Source organism: Aquarana catesbeiana, linkage group LG09, assembly GCF_042186555.1.
Source record: "Aquarana catesbeiana isolate 2022-GZ linkage group LG09, ASM4218655v1, whole genome shotgun sequence".
NCBI classification, from domain to species: domain Eukaryota; kingdom Metazoa; phylum Chordata; class Amphibia; order Anura; family Ranidae; genus Aquarana; species Aquarana catesbeiana.
The window spans coordinates 61,206,427-61,233,425 of record NC_133332.1 but is presented as its reverse complement, the minus strand read 5'-3'; the positions used below and the strand labels follow the sequence as shown (position 1 = coordinate 61,233,425).

The window sequence follows — 26,999 nt, the reverse complement described above, 5'->3', positions numbered from 1 at the left end:
AGTATGGTCCCAATGACAAAAAGACACACTCTCTAAGGTGCCTTTCACACGGACGGCTGTTCTGCTGCAGTTAAAAGCATATAATATGTTCTGTGAAATTCAAGACCCCAGGCACTGCGATCAGCTGCATTTGTACAGTGAGATTACCTGCGTTTACGTGCGTTTACATGCGGCTGCGTTTAACTGCATTTAGCTGCGTTTGGAACATTCTTGCCATTTCTGATGTGTTTCCTGTTGCTTTTCTTTCCTTGTTGCCACTGCTATCTGCAGGAGAAATAGTACACTGCGATTACCTGCAGTTATGTGCAGATAGCTGCAGATAGCTGCACTAAATCGCTCCTGGATGCAGTCAATTCTATTTTTTCTATCCGCACCAAACTGCATGTAACTAAATCACAGCTAAACGCAGTGTGTGAATGGGGCCATAGGAAAGCATTGTGTGCTTTTAGCTGCGGTAGAAAACTAGAAAATCCGCAGCTAAAAGCACAATTCTATCCGTCCGAGTGAAAGGGGCCTAATCTCATGTTTCAAAGAGTCTTAGGCTTCATGCACACGAGACGCCGGTGCAAACTCTGCTGAATGTATGTTTGTAAAAGCTGAAACCGGCGTTTAGAAACGCCCGTTTTGCCGCGTTTGCATGCTGCGTTTAGCCGCGTCTGCAGAGTAGAGAATGACATTTTGCGACCCAACTTTGGTGCCCCGTATCTCGGGGCCACTTGGTGCTAGGACCCCCAAATTTGGTGTGCTAACACAGTGGAGAGGAACTAGCACTACCACAGTTCCAAAGCTGGGGTTCCTAGCACCAAATGGCCCCGAGATATTGGGCCCCAAAGTCAGGTCAGAAAATGTCAAGCACTTTTCTGCAGCAGAGAATGAAATTTTGTGACCCGACCTTGGGGCCCCATATCTCGGGGCCACTTGGTGCTAGGAACCCCAAATTCCCCATTCTCTGCTGCAGTTTACCATCATATTTCTGTGTTTTCTGGTCCAAAAAATAGGGTTCCTTTAAAAACACTTATAAGCACAAATGCGGCTAAATGCGTTTAGCCGCGTTTAGCGTCTGAAACATGGAAAACTTTTGCGTCTGAACCCTTTTTTTTGCTTCTGGAAAAATGAGGTTAAACGCAACTAAAAACGCCAAAAAAACGAGACTGTGTACATGGACACATAGGATAACATTGAATGAGTTCAGGGGCAGTTGAAAAAAGTGTCCAACTCTGAACACGCGTTTAACAGCGTCTCGTGTGCATGAGGCATTAAAAGCAAATGTATATGCCTTTCATAACGCATACAATTATATAACTCCAATCTCCCACTCTTTAAAATAACATATACAAATAGGGAACACTTTACAAAAATCTGGGATAGATGGGCAACCCTCCCTTATACAACCACCCTCACATGCTTAAGTCTACGAGTTCACATGGTTTATGTGAATGAGTGCATGTATCTTTCAGAAAGTTTGTTTTTTATCGTTTATGCAATTTTAACACTCGAATAAAATATTACACAGGACAAACTGGTATTATATTTAGTGGTTAGTTTAGTGTATTTGTCTGTACTGCAATTCAAAATTTTAATGCAAAGCATCTTAAAAAACATTTATTATTATTTATATATATTATAGCACTTTCTTGGTCATTGGAAACATGGGGACTCTGAAGCAAGAGATGATTGTGGCAGGAGAGTTTAGGTTAGTGCTCTTGGTTGTGGAACAAAGGAGATCAGGCTATAGTGCAGGAATAACTGTTCCAAATGCAGCTATCATGCTATGATCTTTCACAGGCTTGGAGCTCACCACCTGTTGGCATTGTAGTATAGTTTTCTCAACTGTCCTGAGTAAACAATCTTATGTTCAAGGGATCATCGTGAGTAATGGAGAAAGGTGGAAAGCTATGAGACGCTTCTCTTTAATGACCTTGAGAAATTTTGGCATGGGGAAAAGGAGCATTGAGGGGAGGATCCAGGAAGAGGCCCACTATCTGAGAGAGAAATTCTCAGAGAACAAAGGTAGGTGACTGTAACAATTAATGAGCCATTTTTTTATCGTTTACCCTCGTTGAGACCCTTAGAAAAATTGTAATGGTTTTTGGTAAATTTGTAACTGATATTTTATATATACAGTATAAATGTTGGTGAAATGTTTGTCTCTACTTTGTTAATAATTTGGAGAAGAACAAGAATACCATATGAGTAGCCCTAATAATTACACTGTTCAGCCATAACATTACGATCACTGACAGGTAAAGTGAAAAACATTGATTATCTTGTTACAATGGCACCTGAAGTGGGTGGGATATATTAGGCAGTGCAAGGTTGTCCCTGAAGTCTACAGGTTAAAAGCCGAAAAAAATAGCAAGCAAAAGGATTTGATTGACGTTGACAAGGGCCAAATAGTAATGGCTAGACGACTGGGTCTAAGCAACTCCAAAAATACAGCTATTGTAGGATGTTCCCAGTCTGCAGTGGTCAGGAACTACCAGAAGTGGCCCAAGGAAGGAAAACTAACGTCAGGGTCAAGGCTCATTGATGCACATGGGGGGCGAAGGCTGGCCCGTGTAATCCAATCCAATAGAAGATCTACTGTAGCTCAAATTTGCTAAAAAGTTCATGCCAGTACTGATAGAAAAGTGTTAGAATGCAGAGTACATCAAAGTTTGTTGCTTATGGGGCTGCGTAGTTGCAGACTGGTCAGAGTGCCCATGTTGACCCGTGTTCACAGCCAAAAGTGCCTACAATGGGCATGTAAGCATCAGAACTGGACCACTTTGGAGGGATTTACTCTCACTTTTTTTGGATATGGGACAGGAAGTAAAATCTCCTACTTGGGCGCAGATGGAAAGAAAAACTTACAGGGGATTTTACCCTCCCTTACTCATTCCAAAATGAAAAAAAACACTGTCTTTATTTCTATTTAATTGTGTATAGTGATAGCCCTCCAACTGGATTTCTTTTTCTGTCAATAGACTCCCCTTTTGACCCAACATATCTGCTGGGATTGGCTGTCTCCAATGTTATTTGTTCCATTGTGTTTGGTAAGAGATTTGACTACGAAGACAAGAAATTTATGACCCTTCTAGAATACATCAGAGAAGTTGTCCGGGGACTAAACTCTCGGGCAGGCCAGGTGACTATTCAAAAGGAGACTTTTTTTTTAGATAGCTGTAATGTGTTTGCTATAAAATTGTATTTATTAGTGATGTCTATTGGCTTATGCCTCGTACACACGATCGGATTTTAAGATGGGAAACGTGTGATGACAGGCTGTTGGCGGAAAATCCGACCATGTGTACGCTCCATCGGACAGTTGTTGTCGGGTTTTCTGTGGACAATTGTTGGATAGCAGGTTTCAACATTTTCCGCGGACAAATGTCTGTTGTCAGATATTTTGAGCGTGTGTACCCAAATCAGTCGGACAAAAGTCCAAAGTACAAACATGCATGCTCAGAAGCAAGGACGAGCCAGAAGCGGTCAGTCTTGAAAACTAGCGTTCGTAATGGAGAATTAACATTCGTGACGTGGCAAATTATGACTCTCAAAATGCAGCACACATTCTCTTCTTCTTTAATGGGATGATAATGAAGCTACTTGGAGTTATCGCAAACGAATTTTCAAAGGCTTTTTTTTTCTAGTGATATCAAGAATAATATTATTATGCTTTTTTTTTTTTTTTTTTTTTTTTTTTTAATTTGGGCAAGTTACCACAACACCACTATCCTGTAGTTTTTAAGATCAAAAATACAACTATGTTGGTGTCCCTTGTCAATTTTACATTGTATTTATAAAATGTAACTGCCTACTCCCAAAATGTAATTCAAAGTATAACACATAGCCAAGTATTATTCTACACAAATTTTTTTATTGTGCATTAAAAAAAGAAAACAAATAAAATTAGACATGCTATCTGCCAATAGAACTTAACCAAAAAGTGCATTCTATGCATCCAAAAATATAGAAAATATACCAAATCAAATCATTATTCAACCAAAAAAATAATGTCAAAGCAATAACTCCAAGGCCAATAATAAATAACACATTATCTCCTCCGATTCCACAACATGTCTTGTTGACGAACGGCCGCTCAGAAACGAACTGAAAAGCACGAACTGAAAAGCGCTAAATGGAAAGCGCGAAAAGAAAAGCGCGAATCAACACTCACCGAACTTCTACTAACACGAAATTAGCAGAAGGAGCCCAAAGGGTGGCACTAAAGCCATGTAGTACGTCAGTACATTCACGTTTGTTGGTCAACAATTCCTTGCCATGTGTATGATAGACAAGTTTGGGCCAATGCCCTTCGGACAAAAGTCCACGGTTTTGTTGGTCAACAATCCGATCGTGTGTAAGAGGCTTAAAAGGCAAAATTAATTCAGAGGTATGAGATGATTGTTACCCTATACATCCAATTTTGGACAGATCACTATATTTTCCACCATGTATAATTAATCATTCACCACTACAGTGCGTGTATGACTGCTATATTAAAAAAATGTATTACACATTGATACCAAAATCCACACTATCAGCAAAGGCAAAATCCAACTAGGATTCTGAAGGGAAGCACATTCACATATACCCATTTTTGAAGTTACACACAAGATGAGATTCAACACTATAAATGCTGCTTGATAATATATTGAAAAGCTGTATATCAGTGAAGATTCTGAACCTGTGAACATCCGTGCTTTAAATCAAAAAGATCAAAAAAATTTGAAAAACAGCTGCTAGCACAGGACAACAAATACCAATCCAATCAATATATTTAAACAAAAGTGCAGCACTTACTATAATCAAACTAAAAATATAAGTGTTTGATTACAAATAGTGATACAAAATAGTCCATAGAGCAACCCATATATAAATAACAAATATATGAAAAAAAAACTAAGAAGTCCACAAATGTACAAAAAGCAGATGATACGCCCTGAAGTGACTCCAAGAAAAAGAGATAAGCAGGTAAAGTGTCCCCAAACGTCCAGTGGAAGCGAAGGTAAAATTGGCTGCTTACCAAATGTTGGCTTTCAAATCAAAGACAAGTCAAAGGAACAGCTTCAAATGCTCACAGCTCCTCAACTCCACTCTCTGTATAGGGGGCATATTGGACATAAAGACTCATTGTGTAGTATGTACTGATAGGGAATGTATATGAAAACATAATATATTGCACTCACATGTCCAAAGATAAAAGCATGCATTTCTGTGTAATAACAGCTGCAGCTTAGCAAACAACACACCAATAAAATTCTTCCAGCTTGTGAAGGCTATCCTTGAGCCTCTGAATATAAAATTTACTCAAAGAGTCTTAGAGAATGTTGGTGTGGCTATAGTATATTCAACAAAGACTTGTAACTGGCAACTAGACCCAGAATTTGAGAAATAAGCTAATAAAAAATACTGTATATATATTTTTTTCTGTTTTAGATTCTTAACATGTTTCCAAACTTGCTGAGCAAGGTTCCTGGACCCCATCAGAACATTTTTGCCAATTTTGAAAAGCTGAGGGAATTTGTGAGGGAGACGGTGCAGTCCCACCGAGAAGTTCTGGATGAAAACTGTCCACAGGACTTCATAGACTGTTTTCTCATAAAGATGGAAGAGGTGAGTTCAGGGATTGAGTGAAACTGGTGTTGGAATGTTGCTGAAATTTTTGTCTCTACTTTGTTGCTACCTTTAAGAAGAACAAGCATAACCTATGAGTATCCCTAGTAATACGCCATAGCATCCATAACATTATGACCAGTCAGGGTGCCCATGCTGACCCGTGTCCACAGTCAAAAGCGCCTACAATGGGCACATGAGCATCAGAACTGGACCACGAAAGAGGCAGTATGATGCTTTGTCTAGTGGAGTGGATGTTTTGGTGACAAAAAGGGGACCTTTTGAATTTCAGGTGGGTGATCATAATGTTATGGTGGGTGGTCATAATCCTATGGCTGATCCTATGGCTGACCTGGGTGGTCGGTCAGGTCGGTGTTATATAGCACCCATCCAGGACCCAACCTTGGCGCCCTGTACAATATATACTGTTATACTGTATTTATATATATATATATATATATATATATATATATATATAAATACAGTATAACAGTATATATTGTACAGGGCGCCAAGGTTGGGTCCTGGATGGGTGCTATATAACACCGACCTGACCGACCACCCAGGTCCCAAATGCACACACTGGTACAGCTGGTTAAAAAATGGCTGCAGCCAGAAAAGTTGTCAGGCCCACAAATGGTGGAAAGGGTGGTGATGGACTGGTACCTGCGGTCCCTGCCAGCTGACCTACAGCGCTGGGTAAGCCATGGGGACCCTGCAATCGCTGACCAGCTGGTTGAGATGGTCGAAATGTACACTGTGGTGGAGGACCTGCTTGGGCCTGCCAAGCATCGGGAACCCACACCAAGGGCAACCAGACTGGCCACAGCACCTAGGAGAGAAGCCCTGCCAGACGTTGGAACCCGCAAACCTGCATCATCTTCCGCAGAACCACAAAGGTTGGTTCCTGTCCCAAGGATGGGGGACCTACAGTCGATGTCTGTCCTGGCAGCATTGCCCACTTCAGGAGGAGCCTATGGATTGCGGGACTGGTCGGAGAAGCTCCTTCTATGTGCAAAGAGTGTGTGCCACTCATCTTGATCTGGCTGCAGGATGGTTTGAGTGTGAAGTGTGGGTGAACCACCTTCCTGCCAGGGCTCTACTGGACTCCGGTAGCATGGTAACACTTGTACATGCAAGGGTGATTGGGAGACTCGGACCAGTAAATAAGACTCTATGCGTAGTCTGTATCCATGGGGACACCAGGGACACCTGGTACCCCTGCCCATAATTGAGGTACCGTTTGAATGGATTGATATGGATCTGGTGGGGCCCTTAGTAAAGTCAGCCAGGGGACACCAATATATATTAGTAGTCCTGGATTACGCCACCAGGTATCCTGAAGCGGTCCCTTTAAGGAAAGCGTCCTCTAAGGCCATTTCCCGGGAGTTGTTTCAAATGTTTTCACGAACTGGGTTCCCCAAGGAGATACTGACAGACCAGGGCACCCCTTTCATGTTGAACGTGATGGCGGACTTGTACAAGCTGTTTCAAATTAAGCAATTGCGGACGTCCGTCTATCACCCTCAGACAGATGGCCACGTTGAGAGGTTTAACAAGACCCTGAAGTCAATGTTAAAAAGAGTGGTCCAGAAGGACGGGAAGGACTGGGACATGTTGCTCCCTGCCCTGTTATTTGTCATCCGAGAGGTTCCACAAGCATCCACGGGCTTCTCACCGTTTGAACTGGTGTATCGGCGAAGACCCCATGGACTGCTGGATCTAGTGAAGGAAACCTGGGAAAGTGAGTCATCCCCACACAAAACAGTTGTAGAGCATATCACTTAAATGCAGGAGAGTTATGCCTAGCCTATGGCTAGAGTGATGCCATTAGTGAGGAAGTATCTCCAGAAGGCCCAGGATGCCCAGAGGAGGGTGTACAACCAGTCAGCTAACGTCAGGCAGTTTCAAGTGGGGGACTGAGTGGCTGTTCTGATTCCCGCAGTAGAGAGCAAATTTTTAGCCAAATGGCAGGGTCCATTTGAGGTGGTGGAAAAAGTGGGTGAGGTGAACTACAGTATGCACCAACCTGGGAAACCGTACCAAATTTATCACATCGATTTGTTAAAACCCTGGAGAGACTGAGAACAGATGTCCGCTGTGGTAGGTGTCAATGTAGGGGACCCTGCCGGAGTTGACCTGGTGCAGGTTGCTGCTACCCTCTCTAAGCCTCAAACCCAACAAATGAAGGACTTTCTGCAAAGAAACAGAGCAATGTTTTCAGGGTTACCGGAGCTCACCAATGTCATTGAACATGACATTATAACAGAACCCAATGTAAAGGTTAGACTAAAACCCTATCGTATCCCAGAAGCTCATAGGAAGGCAATGTCCGAAGAGGTGTGAAGGATGCTTGAGCTTGACCTCACAGAAGAATCAAAGAGTGAATGATCAAGTCCAATAGTTTTCATACCGAAACCCAACGGTACCATGCGTTTCTGTAATGACTTTAGGAAACTTAATGAAGTATCCAAATTTGATGCCTATCCGATGCCCCGGGTAGACGAGTTAATTGAGAGGTTGGGTCCCGCCCGGTACATCACCACCTTGGACCTCACAAAAGGGTACTGGCAGATTCCCCTCACCAAGGAAGCAAGAGAGAAAACCGCTTTTTTCACTCCCGAAGGCCACTTCCAATATAAACGGATGCCATTTGGTTTACACTCTGCCCCTGCCACGTTCCAAAGATCAATGGACAAAACATTACACCCCCATCGACAATACACCTCTGTCTACCTGGATAATATTATAATTTTTAGCACTGATTGGAAGCCCCATCTTCCCCGGGTTCAGGCAGTCATAGACTCTCTGAGGAAAGCAGGATTCACAATTAATCCTGAGAAATGTGCAGTTGGGATGGAGGAGGCCAAGTACCTAGGGTAAATTGTGGGTAGGGGGCTAGTTAAATAAGGTAGAAGCCATACAGAACTGGCCCTGTCTCCTAACCAAAAAGCAGGTCATAGCATTTCTGGGCATAGTTGGTTACTGCCGAAGGTTCGTCCCCAACTTTGCCACCATAGCTGCACCATTGACTGACTTAACAGAAGGCAGGAAGTCAGTAATGATCAAATGGAATACAAATGCTGAAGAAGCCTTTCAGAAGCTTAAGGTGGCATTGTGCCAGCATCCGGTGCTTGTGGCTCCTGATTTTGCGAGAGATTTGTGGTGCAGACAAACCTAAAGTGCGGGCTTGGGGGCAGTGTTGTCTCAAGAGGTCAATGGGGAAGAGCACCCCGTAGTTTTTCTGAGTAGGAAGCTGACAACAGGAGAGAAAAATGATGCTGTGGTAGAGAGTAAGGATGAGCCGAACACCCCCCGGTTCGGTTGGCAGCAGAACTTGCGAACAGGCAAAAAATTTGTTTGAACACGCGAACACCGTTAAAGTCTATGGGACATGAACATGAATAATCAAAAGTGCTCATTTTAAAGGCTTATATACAAGTTATTGTCATAAAAAGTGTTTGGGGACCTGGGTCCTGCCCCAGGGGACATGTATCAATGCAAAAAGAATTTTTAAAAACGGCAGTTTTTTTCAGGAGCAGTGATTTTAATAATGCTTAAAGTGAAACAGTAAAAGTGTAATATTCCTTTAAATTTCATACCTGGGGGGTGTCTATAGTATGCCTGTAAAGGGGCGCATGTTTCCAGTCTGACAGCAAAATGACATTTCAAAGGAAAAAAGTCATTATCAGAGGGTGAACCCGCCCCCTATGAAAACACAGGGAAAGCCACAGGGAACTCCCGTGAATTCCCCGTGCATTAGAGGAGGGTGGGGTCACCGGGTGGTCCCGCCGTCCATTATAAAAGAATTGTCAGAAGAAGCGAAGCGTCACGCGGCTGAAGACTCCCACTGAGGCGTATCGTGCATACGGAGAAGAAGCCTGGAGGAAGATGCGTGACTAGAAGAGCGGAGGAAGAAGAAGAAGGAGAAGAAGAACATGAAGAAGAAGAAGAAGATGGAGGAAGAAGAAGAACACCGAAAGAACACCAGAAGAAAGAAGATGGAAGAAGAAGCCGAAAGAAGAAGAAATTAATAAAGGACTTGTCAAAAACCGTCTCTTGTGTTTTTTAACCTTTTTGACACTTTTTTTGTGAAATGGTAGGAGTACATTTGTACCCCATTACCAATTCACACAGGGGGGCCAGGATCTGGGGGTCCCCTTGTTAAAGGGGGCTTCCAGATTCCGATAAGCCCCCCGCTCGCAGACCCCCATAACCACCGGCCAAGGGTTGTGGGGATGAGGCCCTTGTCCTCATCAACATGGGGATAAGGTGCTTTGGCGGGCTACCTCAGAGCACCCTCCCAATTTTGGGGGCATGTGGCCTGGTACGGTTCAGGAGGGGGGGGTGCTCTCTCGTCCCCACCTCTTCTCCTGCGGCCTGCCAGGTTGCGTGCTCGGATAAGGGTCTGGTATGGATTTTTGGGGGGACCCCATGCCATTTTTTTTATTTTGGCGCGGGGTTCCCCTTAAAATCCATACCAGACCTGAATGGAATGGTATGGATTTTAAGGGGGACCCCCCACGCCATTTTTTTAAAAAGTTTGTCGCGGGGTTCCCCTTAATATCCATACCAGACTTGAAGGGCCTGGTATGGAATTTAGGGGGACCCCCACGCTATTTTTTTTTTAAATTTTGGTTCGAGGTTCGAATGTGGGGAAATCAGGAAGTAGTGCTAGAGGTGGTGGTGAGGAGGAGTAGGTTGATGAGCTGTGTATCTGTTGGAAGCTTCTAAAGATTCAACAAGGACTCTTAAAACTCTGGGGTGAAGACCCGTCCACAAACTGTAAGTGCCTTTTCTTTAATTTTCTTTATACTGAATAGGGATGAGCTTCGTGTTCGAGTCGAACCCATGTTCGACTCGAACATCGTCTGTTCGCCCGTTCACCGAATTGCGAACGATATGGGCAGTTCGCGCCAAATTCGTGTGGCGCGTCACGGCCCATAATTCACTGCGGTATCGCAGTGCATTGCTGGCTGATGATTGCCCAAGCATGCACTATGACCCGCATGCTTGGCCAATCACAGCGCCGTCTGAACAGAGAGCCGTAATTGGCCAAAGCCAAGGAGGCTTTGGCCAATTATGGCTCAGGGGATTTAGCACACGCCCCACACTATATAAGGCCGCCAGCACGGCGGCCCTGTGTAGTGTGTGTTCCGGCGTTCATAGATAGAGAGAGAGAGACAGACAGTTTCATTTGATTTGAGTTAGATAGATTAGGCAGAACAGTCAGTCAGTTAGCTGCACTTACAGTGTATTGTGTATATATATGCATCCCAGGTGTTGCATATATATATATATATATACACTGTATTCAGTTTAGCTAGATCCGTTCCTGTTATCTTCTTACTGACAGGCAGGCTTGTCTTGTTACAGTATTTACAGCTACCTGAAGAAAATTGCTGGTGTTCTTTTGATCCTATTAGTACCACAGTCAGGCAGCTAGACTATTTACAGTTAGTGCAGTGCGTCCTGCTCACAGTGTTCAGCTAAAACTACAAGTTAGTGGGGTGCGTCCTGCTCACAGTGTTCAGCTAAACCTACAAGTTAGTGCGGTGTGTCCTGCTCACAGTGTTCAGCTAGATATGTTCCTGTTATTTTCTTACTGACAGGCAGGCTTGTCTTGTTACAGCATTTACAGCTACCTGAAGAAAACTGCTGGTGTTCTTTTGATCCTATTAGTACCACAGTCAGGCAGCTAGACTATTTACAGTTAGTGCAGTGCGTCCTGCTCACAGTGTTCAGCTAAAACTACATGTTAGTGTGGTGCGTCCACCTCACAGTGTTTAGCTAAACCTAGAAGGTAGTGCGGTGCGTCCTGCTCACAGTGTTCAGCTAAAACTACAAGTTAGTGCGGTGCGTCCACCTCACAGTGTTCAGATAAACCTAGAAGTTAGTGCGGTGCATCCTGCTCACAGTGTTCAGCTAAAACTACAAGTTAGTGCTGTGCGTCCTGCTCACAGTGTTCAGCTAAACCTACAAGTTAGTGTAGTGAGACCTCTGCACAGTGTTCATCTAAAGCTACAAGTTAGTGCAGTGCGTCCTGCTCACAGTGTTCAGCTAGATCCATTCCTGTTATCTTCTTACTGACAGGCAGGCTTGTCTTGTTACAGTATATACAGCTACCTGAAGAAAATTGCTGGTGTTCTTTTGATCCTATTAGTACCACAGTCAGGCAGCTAGACTATTTACAGTTAGTGCAGTGCGTCCTGCTCACAGTGTTCAACTAAAACTACAAGTTAGTGTGGTGCATCCACCTCACAGTGTTCAGCTAAACCTACAAGTTAGTGCGGTGCGTCCTGCTCACAGTGTACAGCTAAAACTACAAGTTAGTGCTGTGCGTCCTGCTCACAGTGTTCAGATAAACCTAGAAGTTAGTGCGGTGCATCCTGCTCACAGTGTTCAGCTAAAACTACAAGTTAGTGCTGTGCGTCCTGCTCACAGTGTTCAGCTAAACCTACAAGTTAGTGTAGTGAGACCTCTGCACAGTGTTCATCTAAAGCTACAAGTTAGTGCAGTGCGTCCTGCTCACAGTGTTCAGCTAGATCCATTCCTGTTATCTTCTTACTGACAGGCAGGCTTGTCTTGTTACAGTATATACAGCTACCTGAAGAAAATTGCTGGTGTTCTTTTGATCCTATTAGTACCACAGTCAGGCAGCTAGACTATTTACAGTTAGTGCAGTGCGTCCTGCTCACAGTGTTCAACTAAAACTACAAGTTAGTGTGGTGCATCCACCTCACAGTGTTCAGCTAAACCTACAAGTTAGTGCGGTGCGTCCTGCTCACAGTGTACAGCTAAAACTACAAGTTAGTGCTGTGCGTCCTGCTCACAGTGTTCAGCTAAAACTACAAGTTAGTGTGGTGCGTCCTCCTCACAGTGTCCAGCTAAACCTACAGGTTATTTTTTTGCGAGCTCTGCACAGTGTTCAGCTAAAACTACCTGTAGAAGGTTGGTGGTGTTTTCCTGATCCTATCACTACCGCAGGCAGCTAAAAAAGCTACAAGTTAGTTTTTGCGAGCTCTGCACAGTGTTCAGCTAAAGCTACCTGTAGAAGGTTGGTGGTGTTCTCATACTACAGGCAGGCAGTTGATTTTGCTAGCTGCAGTATCAGTATATATATATATATATATATATATATATATCCCAGCTTAGTGCAGCTACAGGCCATTAGTATGTCTGGAAGGCCAAGAAGGAGAGGCAGACAGTCACAAGCCAATAAGAGAGGGCAAGCAGGCTCTGTGTCTAGTGCTGGTCGTGGAGACGGTGCATCCTCATCAGCACGTGGCCGTGGGACACGCTTGGCCTTTTTTCGGCAGCTGGCCGTGTTGAGCCGCAACATGCGGAAGACTTGGTCGAGTGGATGACCAAGCCGTCCTCATCCTCCTCATCCTCTCTCACCCATGCCCAGGGTACTTTGTCTGGCAAAGCAGCGGCCTCTTCCCTTGGCTCAATGTCATCAGTGACTCCTTCCCTAGCCCCACCATGTCCTCCTGAGGAGTCCCTCGAACTGTTTGACCACAGTGTTGGCTACATGCTCCAGGAGGATGCCCAGCGTTTGGAAGGCTCTGATGATGATACTGAGCTCGATGAAGGCAGTAACGTGAGCACGGACAGAGGGGGTGCCCAAGAAGGACAGCAATCTGGCAGTCATGCTCCCCCTGCTGCAGCATACTGCCAGGTTTGCTCCAGTGATGAGGAAGGAGGGGATGATGAGGTCACTGACTCAACGTGGGTGCCTGATAGGAAAGAGGAGGAGGAGGAGGCGGCACATCACCAACAAGGCAGGATGCCCTCCAGGGGCCTGCCTAAGGGCAGCACCTTGACTGCATCACACCCCAAAGCTCCACATGTGCAGGGCGCTGCAGTCTCTGCGCGTTATTCAAAAAGTTCTTTGGTGTGGGCCTTTTTTGAGACGAGTGCATCAGATTGCACCGCTGCTATTTGCAACATATGTCTCAAGCGTATCTCGCGTGGCCAAAACATCTCCTGCTTGGGTACCACATGCTTGACCAGACATATGTTGACCTGCCATGCAGTTCGTTGGCAAGCGTATCTAAAAGAAACACACCAAAGAACAAAGAGGACCTCTCCTTGTTCCTCATAAGCTGAGATCTCCAACCCCACTATACCTTCAGTCCTCTCTGAGACCTGCACTGAGAGGAATGAAGGTGTAGAATTAGGTGTGTCACAGCCAAGTACTTGTGGGCCATCTGCTTTTGGTACACCGACGTCAGATTGTACCAGGCAAATTTCCCTGCCCCAGCTGCTGCACCGCCGAAAGAAGTTCGCTCCCAGCCATCCACATGCCCAGCGGTTGAATGCTAGCTTGGCAAAATTGCTAGCACTTCGACTGCTGCCTTTTCAGTTGGTAGACTCTGCCCCCTTCCGTGAGTTTGTGGAATGTGCGGTTCCTCAGTGGCAGGTACCCAAACGCCACTTTTTCTCACGGAAGGTGATTCCGGCTCTCTACCGGCATGTGGAGGGCAATCTCCATGCCTCGCTGGACAGGGCAGTCAGCGGTAAGGTGCATATTACCACTGACTCAGGGTCCAGCAGGCATGGACAGGGACATTACCTAAGTTTCACGGCGCATTGGGTGACTCTGCTGGCAGCTGGGAAGGATGCAGGACAAGGTGCAGTAGTGTTGGAGGTTGTTCCGCCACCACGCCTCCAAAATGCTAATGATTGTGACACACCTCTCTGCTCCACCCCCTCCTCTTCTTCTTCCTCCATGGCCTCTTCCTGTGCTTTGTCCTCGGAACCAGCGGTGCTCCGTAGCCGTTCAAGGGGCTACGCAAGTACGCAGGCCAAAAGATGCCATGCGGTGCTTGAGCTGGTGTGCTTGGGGGACAGGAGCCACAATGGGGCAGAGGTTCTGTCAGCTCTGCAGGGGCAGGCTCAGAGGTGGTTGACACCACGCCAACTTAAGGCAGGAATGGTGGTTTGTGACAATGGCACCAACCTCCTCTCCGCCCTCCGACAGGGACAAATGACCCATGTGCCCTGTTTGGCTCACGTCCTTAACTTGGTGGTGCAGTGGTTCTTGGGCAGGTACCCGGGCTTACAGGATGTCCTGAGGCAGGCCAGGAAAGTCTGTGTGCATTTCCGCTGGTCATATAATGCCAGTGCTCGGCTGACGGACCTCCAAAAGGAGTTTAACCTGCCCAAGAACCGCCTAATCTGTGACATGCCCACCAGGTGGAACTCAACGTTGGCCATGCTGCAGCAGCTGCACATGCAGCAGAGGGCCATCAATGAGTACCTGTGCGACTATGGCACCAGGACAGGGTCAGGGGAGCTTGGTTTTTTTTCCCCACGCCAGTGGGCCATGATCAGGGATGCATGCACTGTCCTGTCACCATTTGAGGAGGCCACGAGGATGGTGAGCAGTGACAGTGCATGCATCAGTGACACTGTCCCCCTTGTCCACCTGTTGGAGCACACGCTGCGTGGAATAATGGACAGGGCACTTGAGGCAGAACAGAGGCAGGAAGAGGAGGACTTCCTTAGCTCTCAAGGCCCCCTTTATCCAGACAGTGTTCCTGCATGCCCGCCGAAGAGGGAGAAGAGGAGGAGGAGGAGGAGGAAGATTGTGTCAGTATGGAGGTGGAGCCTGGCACTCAACATCAGCAGCAGTCTTTAAGGGATCAGTCCCAAGAAACACATGGACTTGTACATGGCTGGGAGGAGGTGGCTGTGGACCATGTCATCCTTAGTGACCCAGAGGACTCCGGACCGAATGCCTCAGCAAACCTACGCTGCATGGCCTCCCTGATCCTTCAAAGCCTGCGTAAGGATCCCCGTAATCGTGGTATCAAGGAGAAGGACCAATACTGGCTGGCAATCCTCCTTGATCCACGTTACAAGGGTAAGGTTGCGGACCTTATCTTGCCATCGCAGAGGGAGCAGAGGATGAAACATCTTCGGGAGGCCTTGCAGAAAGGTCTGTGCAACGCGTTCCCAGAGACTGGAAGGTTACAAACTCCTGTTTCTGGACGTGTTGCTGAGGCTTCGGTCAGTCAAAGAAGGAGAGGTGGAAAAGGTGGCCGTCTGACCGATGCGTTCAGACAATTTTTTGGTCCGCAGCCCCAAGGTATGATTGGTTCCAGCAACCATCACCAGCGTCTGTTTTACATGGTGCAGGAATACCTAGGGGCAAGATCTGACTTGGACACCTTTCCCACCGAAAATCCTCTGGGTTACTGGGTCTTGAGGATGGATCACTGGCCAGAGCTTGCACAGTATGCAATTGAGCTACTGGCCTGTCCTGCATCCAGCGTTCTTTCAGAACGCACATTCAGTGCTGCTGGAGGCTTTGTAACCGATCACAGGGTGCGTCTGTCCACCGACTCGGCCGATCGACTGACCTTCATAAAAATGAATCAGTCTTGGATCATCACCAGCTACCAAGCACCTGATGCTGATGTAACCGAATAATTTTTTTTGAAATCTCAGATCCCTTCAAAGACTGCCTATGCTGATGCTGAGTGACTATCCCTGAGTAATTATCCTTTTCCTCCTCAATCATCACGCTGATAGCTTGTAAGAACATTTTTGGTTCTGGGCACCACCACCAGTGCCTAAGGCCCAATTTTTCAGCCCCTGTTTAACAGGGACGTGTAATTACAATTTTTGATGCAATACTTTGCAGCAGGGCTCGTTTCTGCGTTACAACTAGAGTATCTGTGAGGGGTTGCAGTGTTGTGGCAAAAGCACCAGTGCCTAAGGCCCAATTTTTCAGCCCCTGTTTAACAGGGGCATGTAATTACAATTTTTGATGCAATACTTTGCAGCAGGGCTCATTTCTGCGTTCCAACTAGAGTATCTGTGAGAGGTTGCAGTGTTGTGGCACCAGCACCAGTGCCTAAGGCCCAATTTTTCAGCCCCTGTTTAACAGGGGCCTGTAATTAAATTTTTGATGCAATACTTTGCAGCAGGGCTCATTTCTGCGTTCCAACTAGAGTATCTGTGAGGGGTTGCAGTGTTGTGGCACCAGCACCAGTGCCTAAGGCCCAATTTTTCAGCCCCTGTTTAACAGGGGCGTGTTATTACAATTTTTGATGCAATACTTTGCAGCAGGGCTCATTTCTGCACCCACCAAGAGCGAGTGAGGACTTACAGTGTTGTGGCACCACCACCACCAAAGGCCCAATTTTTCTGCCCTTGTTCAACAGGGGCATGTAATTACAATTCTTGATCTAATATTTCACAGCAGGGCCCATTTCTGCACCCACCAAGAGCGAGTGAGGACTTACAGTGTTGTGGCACCACCACCACCAAAGGCCCAATTTTTCTGCCCTTGTTCAACAGGGGCATGTAATTACAATTCTTGATCTAATATTTCACAGCAGGGCCCTGTGAGGGCTTACAGTGTTGTGGCCACAACAACACCTTTGCCCAAATTTCTGCTGAGTATATAGGGCAGGCCCCTACTTTCAAACATCTAACTTACAAACAACTCCTACTTGCAAACGGAAGGAGACAACAGGAAGTGAGATAAAATCTACCCCTAGGAAGGGAAATTCTCTCCTGTAAGAGTTAATATGGGAAAAACATTTCTCCTTTCCACTGATGCTTTCCAATCCTTGTTCCACAAAAAACCCCAAATTTTCAAAAACATTTGTCATTGGGACAAAAAGTGAGGTGAAATCTTCTGAAGAGGAGGAAAGATAGCAAAACAAATGTCACAGGGGTGATAACCCTTCCCTATGTTTGTTTTCCAAAAAGCTTAAAAAAGATTTTTTGGCTGGAGCTAAACACGTTAAAAATTTACCCGTTAAAAATTACAAACAGATTCTACTTAACAACAAACCTACAGTCCCTGTCTTGTTTGCACTGCCTGTATACTGCTGTTCAGAGTATATAGGGCCTGGTGGCCCCACACCTTTCCTTATTTTAATTTGGGTGCGGGGTTCCCCTTAATATTCATACAAGACCCAAAGGGACTGGTAATGGACTGGGGGGTACCCATGCCGTTTGTCTCACTGATTTTCATCCATATTGCCAGGACCCGACATTACATTAAACCCGCAAGCAGTTTTAAATGAGATTTTTTCCTTTAAAAATTACATTTTGTGCAGGGACTGTTCTAAACACGGGAAACACGCGCCACTTTACAGGCATACTATAGACACACCCCAGGTACGATATTTAAAGGAATATTTCACTTTTTTTTTTACTTTAAGCATCATTAAAATCACTGCTCCCGAAAAAACGGACGTTTTTAAAAGTTTTTTTTGCATCGATACAAGTCCCCTGGGGTAGGACCCGGGTCCCCAAACCCTTTTTAGGACAATACCATGCAAATTAGCCTTTAAAATGAGCACTTTTGATTTCGAACGTTCGAGTCCCATAGAGGTCAATGGGGTTCTAACGTTCGTGCGAATTTTCGGTCCGTTCGCAGGTTCTGGTGCGAACCGAACCGGAGGGTGTTCGGCTCATCCCTAATAGTGAAGATATTTTTGTGCTCTGTACTGAATGAAGCTTTATTTTTGATTTGCTTACAAATAAAATCCTTCTTGTTTAAAGTTTAAACGGTTTATGCACTTGGTCCCGTGGATCTATTATCACCCAAGCTTTACTACATATATATATATATATATATATATATATATATATATATATATATATATATATATACACACACACCGTATTTATCGGCGTCAAAGGTGTGCGCAGCCTATTGCATTAGGGTGTGCACCCCAAAGCTCAAATGTATATGTACTGATGGTGTCAGTAGGGCAGTGGACAGTGTCAGTAGTTTTATTTTTATTCTTTTTAAATTATTTTATTTTGTAACATTTTTTTTTTTAATGAAATATCAGTGGTCTAAACAGGGGGGAATATGCACCACACAAGGCGATTAGGGTGTGCCCAGGCACACCTGGCACACCCTGTGCACACGCCTATGATTGGCGTATAACACACACTTTTTTCCCCTTAAAATCAGGGGAAAACCGTGGGTGCGTGTTATACGCCGATCCCCGCTGATCTCCGCTGTCTGTAGAGCGCCGCCGACATTGAATGAGCCGAGCCGAGTGTACTGTGTACTCGGCTCCGCTCGCAGTCACGCCCAGTCCCGCCTCCTAGCCTTTACGTCCCGACATTGGACCGGTGTTGTGTCCATCATAGGAGCCGGGCCAAGGGGTGGGACTGGGGCGTTACTGCGAGCGGAGCCGAGTAGCCGAGTACACTCGGCTCGGCTCGGTCTATGTCGGCGGCGAGAGGAGCCGAAGATCTCGGCGGCGGCGCTAAATTTAAAACCAAAACATGCTGCAGATGGACAGTGGAAGGCTGCAGGTGGACAGTGGAAGGCTGCAGGTGGACAGTGTGCAAGGCTGCAGGTGGACAGTGTGCAAGGCTGCATTGATGGGCATTTAAAATGTAAGTTTTTTTTCCTTAAACTTACCTCCTAAAAGTTTTTTTTTTAAACTTCCCTCCTAAACTTGGGGTGTGTGTTATACACCGATAAATACGGTATATATAGCTCTTGAAATATTTGGGAAGGTAACTGACTCCCTGCGTTGGAATGAAGATATAATTATTTTTTTCTTCAGAGTGTACAAAGTATGTATAGAAATTAATTTTATAGAATATTATTATTGACAGCGTTAATTAAATTAAGTGGGTCATATTCCTTTCATATAAAAAAATAATAAAACGAATATCTTTGTGTTGACTTGTGTAAGTAGTGGCTCACATTGCAAACTGTATTCTTCTTTCTACCTAATAAATGTTACTGAATATGGTGAGCTATGTTCAATTTGAATACCCAATCATGTGTTAGGAAAAAACATTTTTAAAATCTCTTGCACATGATTGGGTATTCAAAGTAAACATGGCTGCTTTTATTCACTAACATTCCCTTTGAATAGAGACCACACTCACAAAAAGCTGCAGTAATTGTATACATTGTCCATGCATGAACCTGAGATATCTCATCATAATGTGTCTGTATGCCTCTAAACTGACTTGAATTGGCAATGGCTATGAGCTATGAGTACATAGTTGGTAGTTTTAGAAAATCCTACCTGGAAATGTACTGTAATATAATGTAGTCATTTTTTTCTTTTTTGGTTTTCAGGGGGGGTTATGAGAAATGGCTCTCCCAAAACAGAATATTGCACTAAACCTGTATGTAAATAAGAAAAACAGAACGTTCGCTAAGTGGAAGAGTGGGTTTTATAATGAGGTGGGCAGGGTCTCCATTTAGAACGGGGGCCTATATGACCTTTCCTGGGAAATTAATCAGTAATCTTATCAAAAAGTAAGTGAGAGCAGAGGAACTACTGCAACCAGCATATAGCATTATCCAGAAACATATACATGTACACCAATAGAAATAGTAATAATACAAACTTTATATAGGAAAAGATTATTAACAGTACATACATCCAATGTACAAACAGATATTATCAGCAAAGAGCCCAACAGAGTAAGGTGACCAGGTTTTTAAAATGAAATCCAGGGACATTATTTTTTTTTTTTTGGCAAATGGTATTTTATAAGCATATTTTCCTCAAATGATATATACAGTGTATGTGTTTATGGAGTTATTGTATGATATACATGTTATTTCTCACATTTTGCCCATGAGATTAAAAAAAAATATATATTTTCTATACTTTTTTGGGATATGACTACCAAATGTTAAGATGATACGATACATTTGTTTATATTATATATAAGTATACAATTATATGTTTCTCTATATACTGTATGTCCCTCTCTCTCTGTATATACTGTACCCCCTCTCTCTCTGTACATACTGCATATCCCCTCTTTCTCTGTATATACTGTACCCCTCCCTCTCTCTCTCTGTATATACTGCATCTCCCCCCTCTTTCTGTATACACTGTACCACTCCCCTTTATCTCTCTGCATATACTGTATCCCCCTGTGTATATACTGTACCCCCTCTCTGTATACTGTGTATACTGTATCCCCCTCTCTGTGTATATACTGTATCCCCCTCTGTGTGTATATTTTGTACCCCTCTCTGTCTGTATATACTTAATATCCCCTCTCTCTCTATACATACTGTAACCCCCCCCCGTATACTGTAACCCCTCTCTCTGTATAAACTGTAACCCCCCTCTATGTATATCCTGTACCCCCATCTCTGTATATACTGTATTCCCCCTCTTTCTCTCTGTATACTTCAACCCCTCCTCTCTGTATACTGTAACCCCCTCTCTGTATATACTGTAACCCTTCCCCTCTGTATATACTGTAACCCTTCCCCTCTCTGTATATACTGCAACCCCCCTCTCTGTATATACTGTAACCCTTCCCCTCTGTATATACTGTAACCCTCCCCCTCTCTGTATATACTGTAACCCCCCTCTCTGTATATACTGTAACCCCCCTCCCCCTCTGTATATACTGTAACCCCACTTCTCCCTCTGTATACCGTAAGCTTCCTCTCCCTCTCTGTATACTTTAACCCCCCTCTCCATATACTGTAACCCCCCCTCTCCCTCTCTGTACACTGTAACCCCCCCCTCCTCTCTCTGTATCTCAACAGTTTGGTTCTGGCTGTCCATCACGTGTAGTCTCTCTGCAAGCTGCGGCCAATTGTCAGGTGTAGTGTGGCCTCTGAATGCTCCTTCATGAGTGTCAGTCTGGGCCCCGTCACCTCCCTTCTCCTTCCTTCCATTCAGCAGAGCGGCCAGCACAGCTGTGTGTCTGTGTGCAATCAGCTGTGCACTGCTCGGGGGGAATCTGGGCTGGATCGGCACTGCAGGGGGAGAAAAGCATGTCCTGAGTCCGGGGACTGTCCCCGGAAACTGGGGACGTCTGGTCACCGTACAACAGGGCCCTGGTGGAATTGTGTGCATGTACTTGGGTTTATATGGTTATTAGTAGAGATACCTCTGGATGAATGTTGCAGCAAGGTCCAATTGCAGGGGCCCCTGAGAATTATGAGGTATCTGTCTTTGTGTTGGAGACCTGAAGACAAGATCAGAGGTCACGGGGGATCTTCAAATTGCTGTCTGATCAGCTTGGAATGCTCACCAGCAGCAATTGAGTGGTGGCAATGGAACTTAGAGTCAACCTATCTACTCTGTGTGTTAGTCCCTCCCTAGTAGTGTATAATTGTCTCTTCTGACTTGGAGCATGGGAAGGAGATGTGGCTGAGACTTTCTGTCTTTCTCCACCTATTCCTTCCAGGGTTTCAATGCCAAAAACTCTGGGGTGGGAAGTGCATACATAATATATTTACAGGCATTTACAAATTCAGACAGTAGAAGGCAGTAGATCCCTACAGTACACTAATACCAAAATGGCTTTAAAGCCTGACTTCAGGCTGGCCAAAAATATTAAATGATGGGGAAAGCCCTTCCCCCAGCATATGTAGGATTTAATTCTTGTTTTATACAGTTGGGATCTAGTAGACAGGAATACTTACCTTAATCCATTGACTCAAGGCAGCCGAAGCATCAGATATTCTGGTATTGACGACCAGTCTCCTGAAGCCACTTTTCTTCTCTGGGTATGTCGCTTTTCCTCTTAGAGGTGTCATTGTGTACAATGCAGGATCAGCGTCTACCACTAGTCCTGTACTTTATCTTATGATGTTGAGGACCCATTCACATTCTGAGGCAGGAGAGAAGGAAATCATAGTCCTAGACCATGAATTAAAGTATAAACCCAAGAACAAAAATATAGTATAATATATATTAGTGCACAGATGTGGAAGCCACATTAGTTTTCTCTTTTAAAAAACATTTTCTGCAAGTCCAAAAAAAGTGTTCATCCTTCCAGAAATCCGGTTGAAAAACGCACAAGTCCATCTAGTTCAACCATAAAAAAAAATAAAAAATAATATCAAACAATCCCATATACCCAATCCTATACCCACAGTTGATCCAGAGGAAGGCGAAAACCCCAGCAAAGCAAATTTTTTTTCCTCAGGCTGATACATATTCTTCTACATATTTTTGGTAAAAAAACATAGCAATATGTGTTTATTGATTGGTTTGCGCAAAAGTTATAGCGTCTACAAATCAGGGGATAGTTTTATGGCATTTTTATTGATAATTTTTTTTTAACTAATAATGGCGTCGATCAGCGATTTTTATCATGACTGCGACATTATGGCGGACACATCAGACAATTTTGACACATTTTTGGGACCATTGGCATTAATACAGCGATCAATGCTAAAAAATTGCATTGATTACTGTAAAAATGTCACTGACAGTGAAGGGGTTGACCACTAGGTGGCGCTGTAGGGGTTAAGTGTGTCCTAGGGAGTGTTTCTAACTGTGGGGGGGGTGGGGCTGTGTGTTACACTACACTGATCGCCGCTTCCGATCACAGGGAGCAGAGATCAATGACAGTTTCACTAGGCAGAACTCACCGTGAGACGAACACGGGTAACCCCGCGGACATCGGGTCCGCGGGACCCAAGATCGCAGTCACGGAGCTCCCGGCGGGTGCACGCCCGCGAGCCGCCTCTTAAAGGGCAACGTACAGGTAGGTTAATCTGCCTGTACGTGCCCAATGCTATCCACCTTCCTAGTTCTCTTCTGTAAAATACAGAGCATCTTTCCCCTCTGTTATAGAGATCAGGAGAATGGGAGGTTTTTAGTTCATAGCTAGAACTCCTAACACACTTCCTGTCTAAAGATGACAATACTGCTCTCCTACAGATACAGTACAGTAAGTAGTTGCTGTCATTCTAGGACACTCTGTTTATGCTGGAGACCAAGCTGGACTGACTAGATCAGTCACTAGTAGTGGATGGGTGATAATATGGACGGACGCGCAGAGTTCCTCCAGTAAATTGTGCCCAATGTTGGATACAGAAGATAGAAGTTACGAATTATCCAAAATAACGAATGCTGCATCTAAACGAATGGAACGTTAACAAATTAGTAATAATAAATAATAATAATTATTAATTATTATATTAATTCATTATTATTAGATGTGGCATTCGTTATTTTGGATAATTTGTAACTTCGGATTAATTCTTATTTACGTTCCTATTTATGTTATGTTTACTAACAGCCAAATTTAAAAGGAAATTCCAATACCTATAATTTAATAGTTAATTATTATTAGTTAGTTATTATTTTGGATTTCCAAATTTTCAGATTTTCGTTCTTATTTTCGGATTTTCCGTTCTTATTTTCAGATTTTAGTTCTTTCAAATTTTCGGAATTTCGTTCTTATTATCGGATTTTCAGATTTTCGTTCTTATTTTCTGATTTTTATTCTTTTGAATTTTCGGATTTTCATTCTTATTTTCGGATTTTCAATTTTTATGAATTATCGAAATAATGAATACCACACCTAAACAAATGGAACGTAACAAATTCAAATTTTTCCAAAGTTACAAATGTATTCAAAATAATGAATTTTGATCATAATGAATGACCCGAAAAGCAAAAAAAAACCCCAAAAAAACGCATGAAACGAAAACAAAAGCTAACAAATTTTTCAGCAGTGCACATGTCTACAATCCAGGACACACGCCCTTGTCTATAAAACACGTTAAGTTGTAAAAGTTAATATCTGCTAGAAATAATGTTATGTTATCTTTGACATCAGTGCATACATAATACCCTATGATGGCCACTAAAATAAAGAATACATACATGTATGTATACATATGTATGCATCACAACTAATTTGGAGTATCTGTGTTTTATTATAGGAGAAAAAAAAAACAAATACAGAATTTACTGAAGAGAACTTGTTGGCATCAGTTCTTGACTTGTTCTTTGCTGGTACGGAGACTTCAAGTGCTACCCTAAGATATGCCTTCCTAATAATGCAGAAATTTCCAGAGATACAAGGTATTTCTAGATGTTTGTATGACTGTTGCCATTCCAGATAAAATTTATATTATTGTCTACAGTATTACCTTTCTAATAACATTGTATAGCTTGCTACTAACATAATGTATAGCTTTTTTTTCAGTTTTAACAAAGGGGTAAAATGCCTGTCGGGTTATTTTTTGCAGTATTTGTCCTGTTGTGGAAGTTTTCCTTTACTTCCTGCCCCAGAGGTGCACAAGAGATGGAGTGAGAGGTAATTCTCTGTAGCACCCTCCTAGTTAGGCTGCTAGGTAAATTTCGTGTTTGGCTACTTCTGTAACCAGGTGAGCAGTAATTGTATGGTCCTGTCTTTTCAGAGCTGCACAGACTGGCAGTTTGATTGCTTCCACCTGCCACTGGAGGAAGTTTCTGGAGCTTGGGGAGGGGTAAAGCAAATGACCAGCCTGAATATTGAGCAGGGCCTAGCCAGTCCCTGGGGAGGTGTGCCCAAGTGGTAGCTGGGAGGCTGTTAAATAGTCTGGAGCCCTGAGGAGATTGTCTTCTTCCCTGTGGAGGGAATGGATCTGTGAGCTGAAAAGGGAGAGGGGGCTGCTTGCCCCTGGAGCCCTTTGGACTGGATGCTGGACTACTCTACAAGAGGCTCCACCCATTGACTGATCTGGTTGTAGGATTCTGTGAGTAGAGCCTCTTTTGCCTATGCTCAAACCTACTTTATGGTCCCCGGGTGTGAACCTATGGACTGTTCCAGCCTACCTTTTTTGCCTTTGCTTAAACCTACTTCCTAATCCCCAGTCGGGAACTTATGGACTGTTCCAAAATACCTTTGATTATGCTCAAACTTAAATTATGGTCCCCAGCCATGAACCTATGGACTGTTCCAGTCTAAGGCTGTCTTAGATATTGTTTTACAGGAAAGGTTTCTCATAAGCATCTATTCAGTTAAATTGAGAATGTTTGAGCACAGTTGTCAAAATAAATTGAAGGGATACGTTACAGAGGCAGAAAAAAAATCACAATGCTTACGGCACCATCTGCTACAAGGTATCTGGGTGTAGCTTCAGGAAATATAGTTTGTATTGACCTACCTTTACCTATACATGCTATATGAGCTATAAAAGAGGATTGAATGAAAGAGACACATTTTTTGACTAAGCTGGATGATTACTGATCTGTGAATGTGTATAGGCCCTGTTCCTACAAACAGAATAAGAACGAATCTTTATGTAGCACTAACCCCGAAGGAGCCATGGATTGCCTGGATTCCTTTTCCCAGTGATTGCTCTGCAGCCAGGCCCATGATCACAGCCAGACTTTGGCTCAATAGTAAGTCTAGGGCTGTTCTTTTTGGTGTTATTATTTTTGGGGTAACTGGGATAGGGTTGAGGGAATTGCCTGGTATAGTCCAAAAAGAACTATGTAGTCCTTGCAAAAGCAAACTATGGACTTGGCTTTGTGGTAGAAGCAGTTAAAGCACACAAGCTTCTTTCTTTAGAGCAATCAGAGCAGAGTCCCTTCATCTCTTCACAAAGAACTAGATAGATTGAGCTTTTCAGGACACCAGCCTATGTTCCCTTTACACAAACACGCAGCTGACTCTCAATCACCAGAGGGGGTGGCAGCAGCCCAAAAGCCTCTAAGATCTCTCACAGCAGTCTGTACTCAAAAAATGTCCAAGTAAAGTTAATTGCCTCCTTCCAACATTCATGCAACACCTTTCTCCTGTGATACCAGATTAGATCTTCAAACAACAGTCCCTCAGTCAGCACTTTGTTGCTTCAGCATCCAGGCCCTCAGATCACCCACATGAGGTCTCACGAACAGCAATCACATGGCAGTGTTGCCCAGATGGCAGCAAGCCCTCCAGGCTTAGTTCCTCTCCTGAAGGTAAAGACCCAGAAGCTCTGTGCTGCTGGCCGTTGGTTGTCGGGGTCTGCGGGCGGGGGGCTTAATAAGGGGGCCCCCAGATCCCGGCCCCCACACCATATGTGAATGAGTATGGGGTACATGGTACCCCTACCCATTCACCTGGGGGAAAAAAGTGTCAAGAAAAAAACACACTAGACAGGTTTTTAAAGTAATTTATTAGGCAGCTCCGGAGGTCTTCTTCTGACATCAGGGGTTTCTTCCGCGCTCTCCGGCTTCTTCTCCGCGCTCTCCGGATCTTCTCCCAGTCTCTGGTTCTTCTGCCGGGCTCCTCCGCTATCTTCTGCTCTTTTGCCGCTCTTTTGCTAGCGGTGGCCCAATCTTCTCCCACTGTCCGGTTCTTCTGTTGCTGTCCGGTATCTTCTGCCGGGCTCCCCCGCTATCTTCTTTCAGCTCTTTTGCTAGCGGTGGCCCGGTCTTCTTCGTCGTCTTCTCCCCTCTTCTTTTCTTCTGATTTTGACACAACGCTCTCTCCCGCTGTAATGCTGTCTGCGAGATGTGCGGCGACTTATATAGGCATGGGGCGTGGTCACTATGTGATATCACTGGGTGACCCCACCCATTATGATGGCACAGTCCCAGCATTCCCCGGGACTGTGCCGTCATAATGGGAGCGGGGTCACCCGGTGACCCCGCCCCATGCCTATATAAGTCGCTGCACACCTCGCAGACGGCATTACAGCG

General features: G+C 44.4%; 1 protein-coding gene across 2 annotated transcripts in view; it reads left to right on the top strand.

The window, feature by feature from the left end:
- LOC141107718 (cytochrome P450 2C8-like) overlaps positions 1-26,999 on the top strand; it is a 64,459-nt gene that overhangs the window by 20,998 nt on the left and 16,462 nt on the right. For both annotated transcript variants that reach the window (XM_073598638.1, XM_073598639.1), the window contains exons 3-6: positions 1,861-2,010; positions 2,967-3,127; positions 5,422-5,598; positions 24,269-24,410. In XM_073598638.1, coding sequence (XP_073454739.1) covers positions 1,861-2,010; positions 2,967-3,127; positions 5,422-5,598; positions 24,269-24,410 — 630 coding nt within the window. The remainder of the gene's footprint in view (positions 1-1,860; positions 2,011-2,966; positions 3,128-5,421; positions 5,599-24,268; positions 24,411-26,999) is intronic.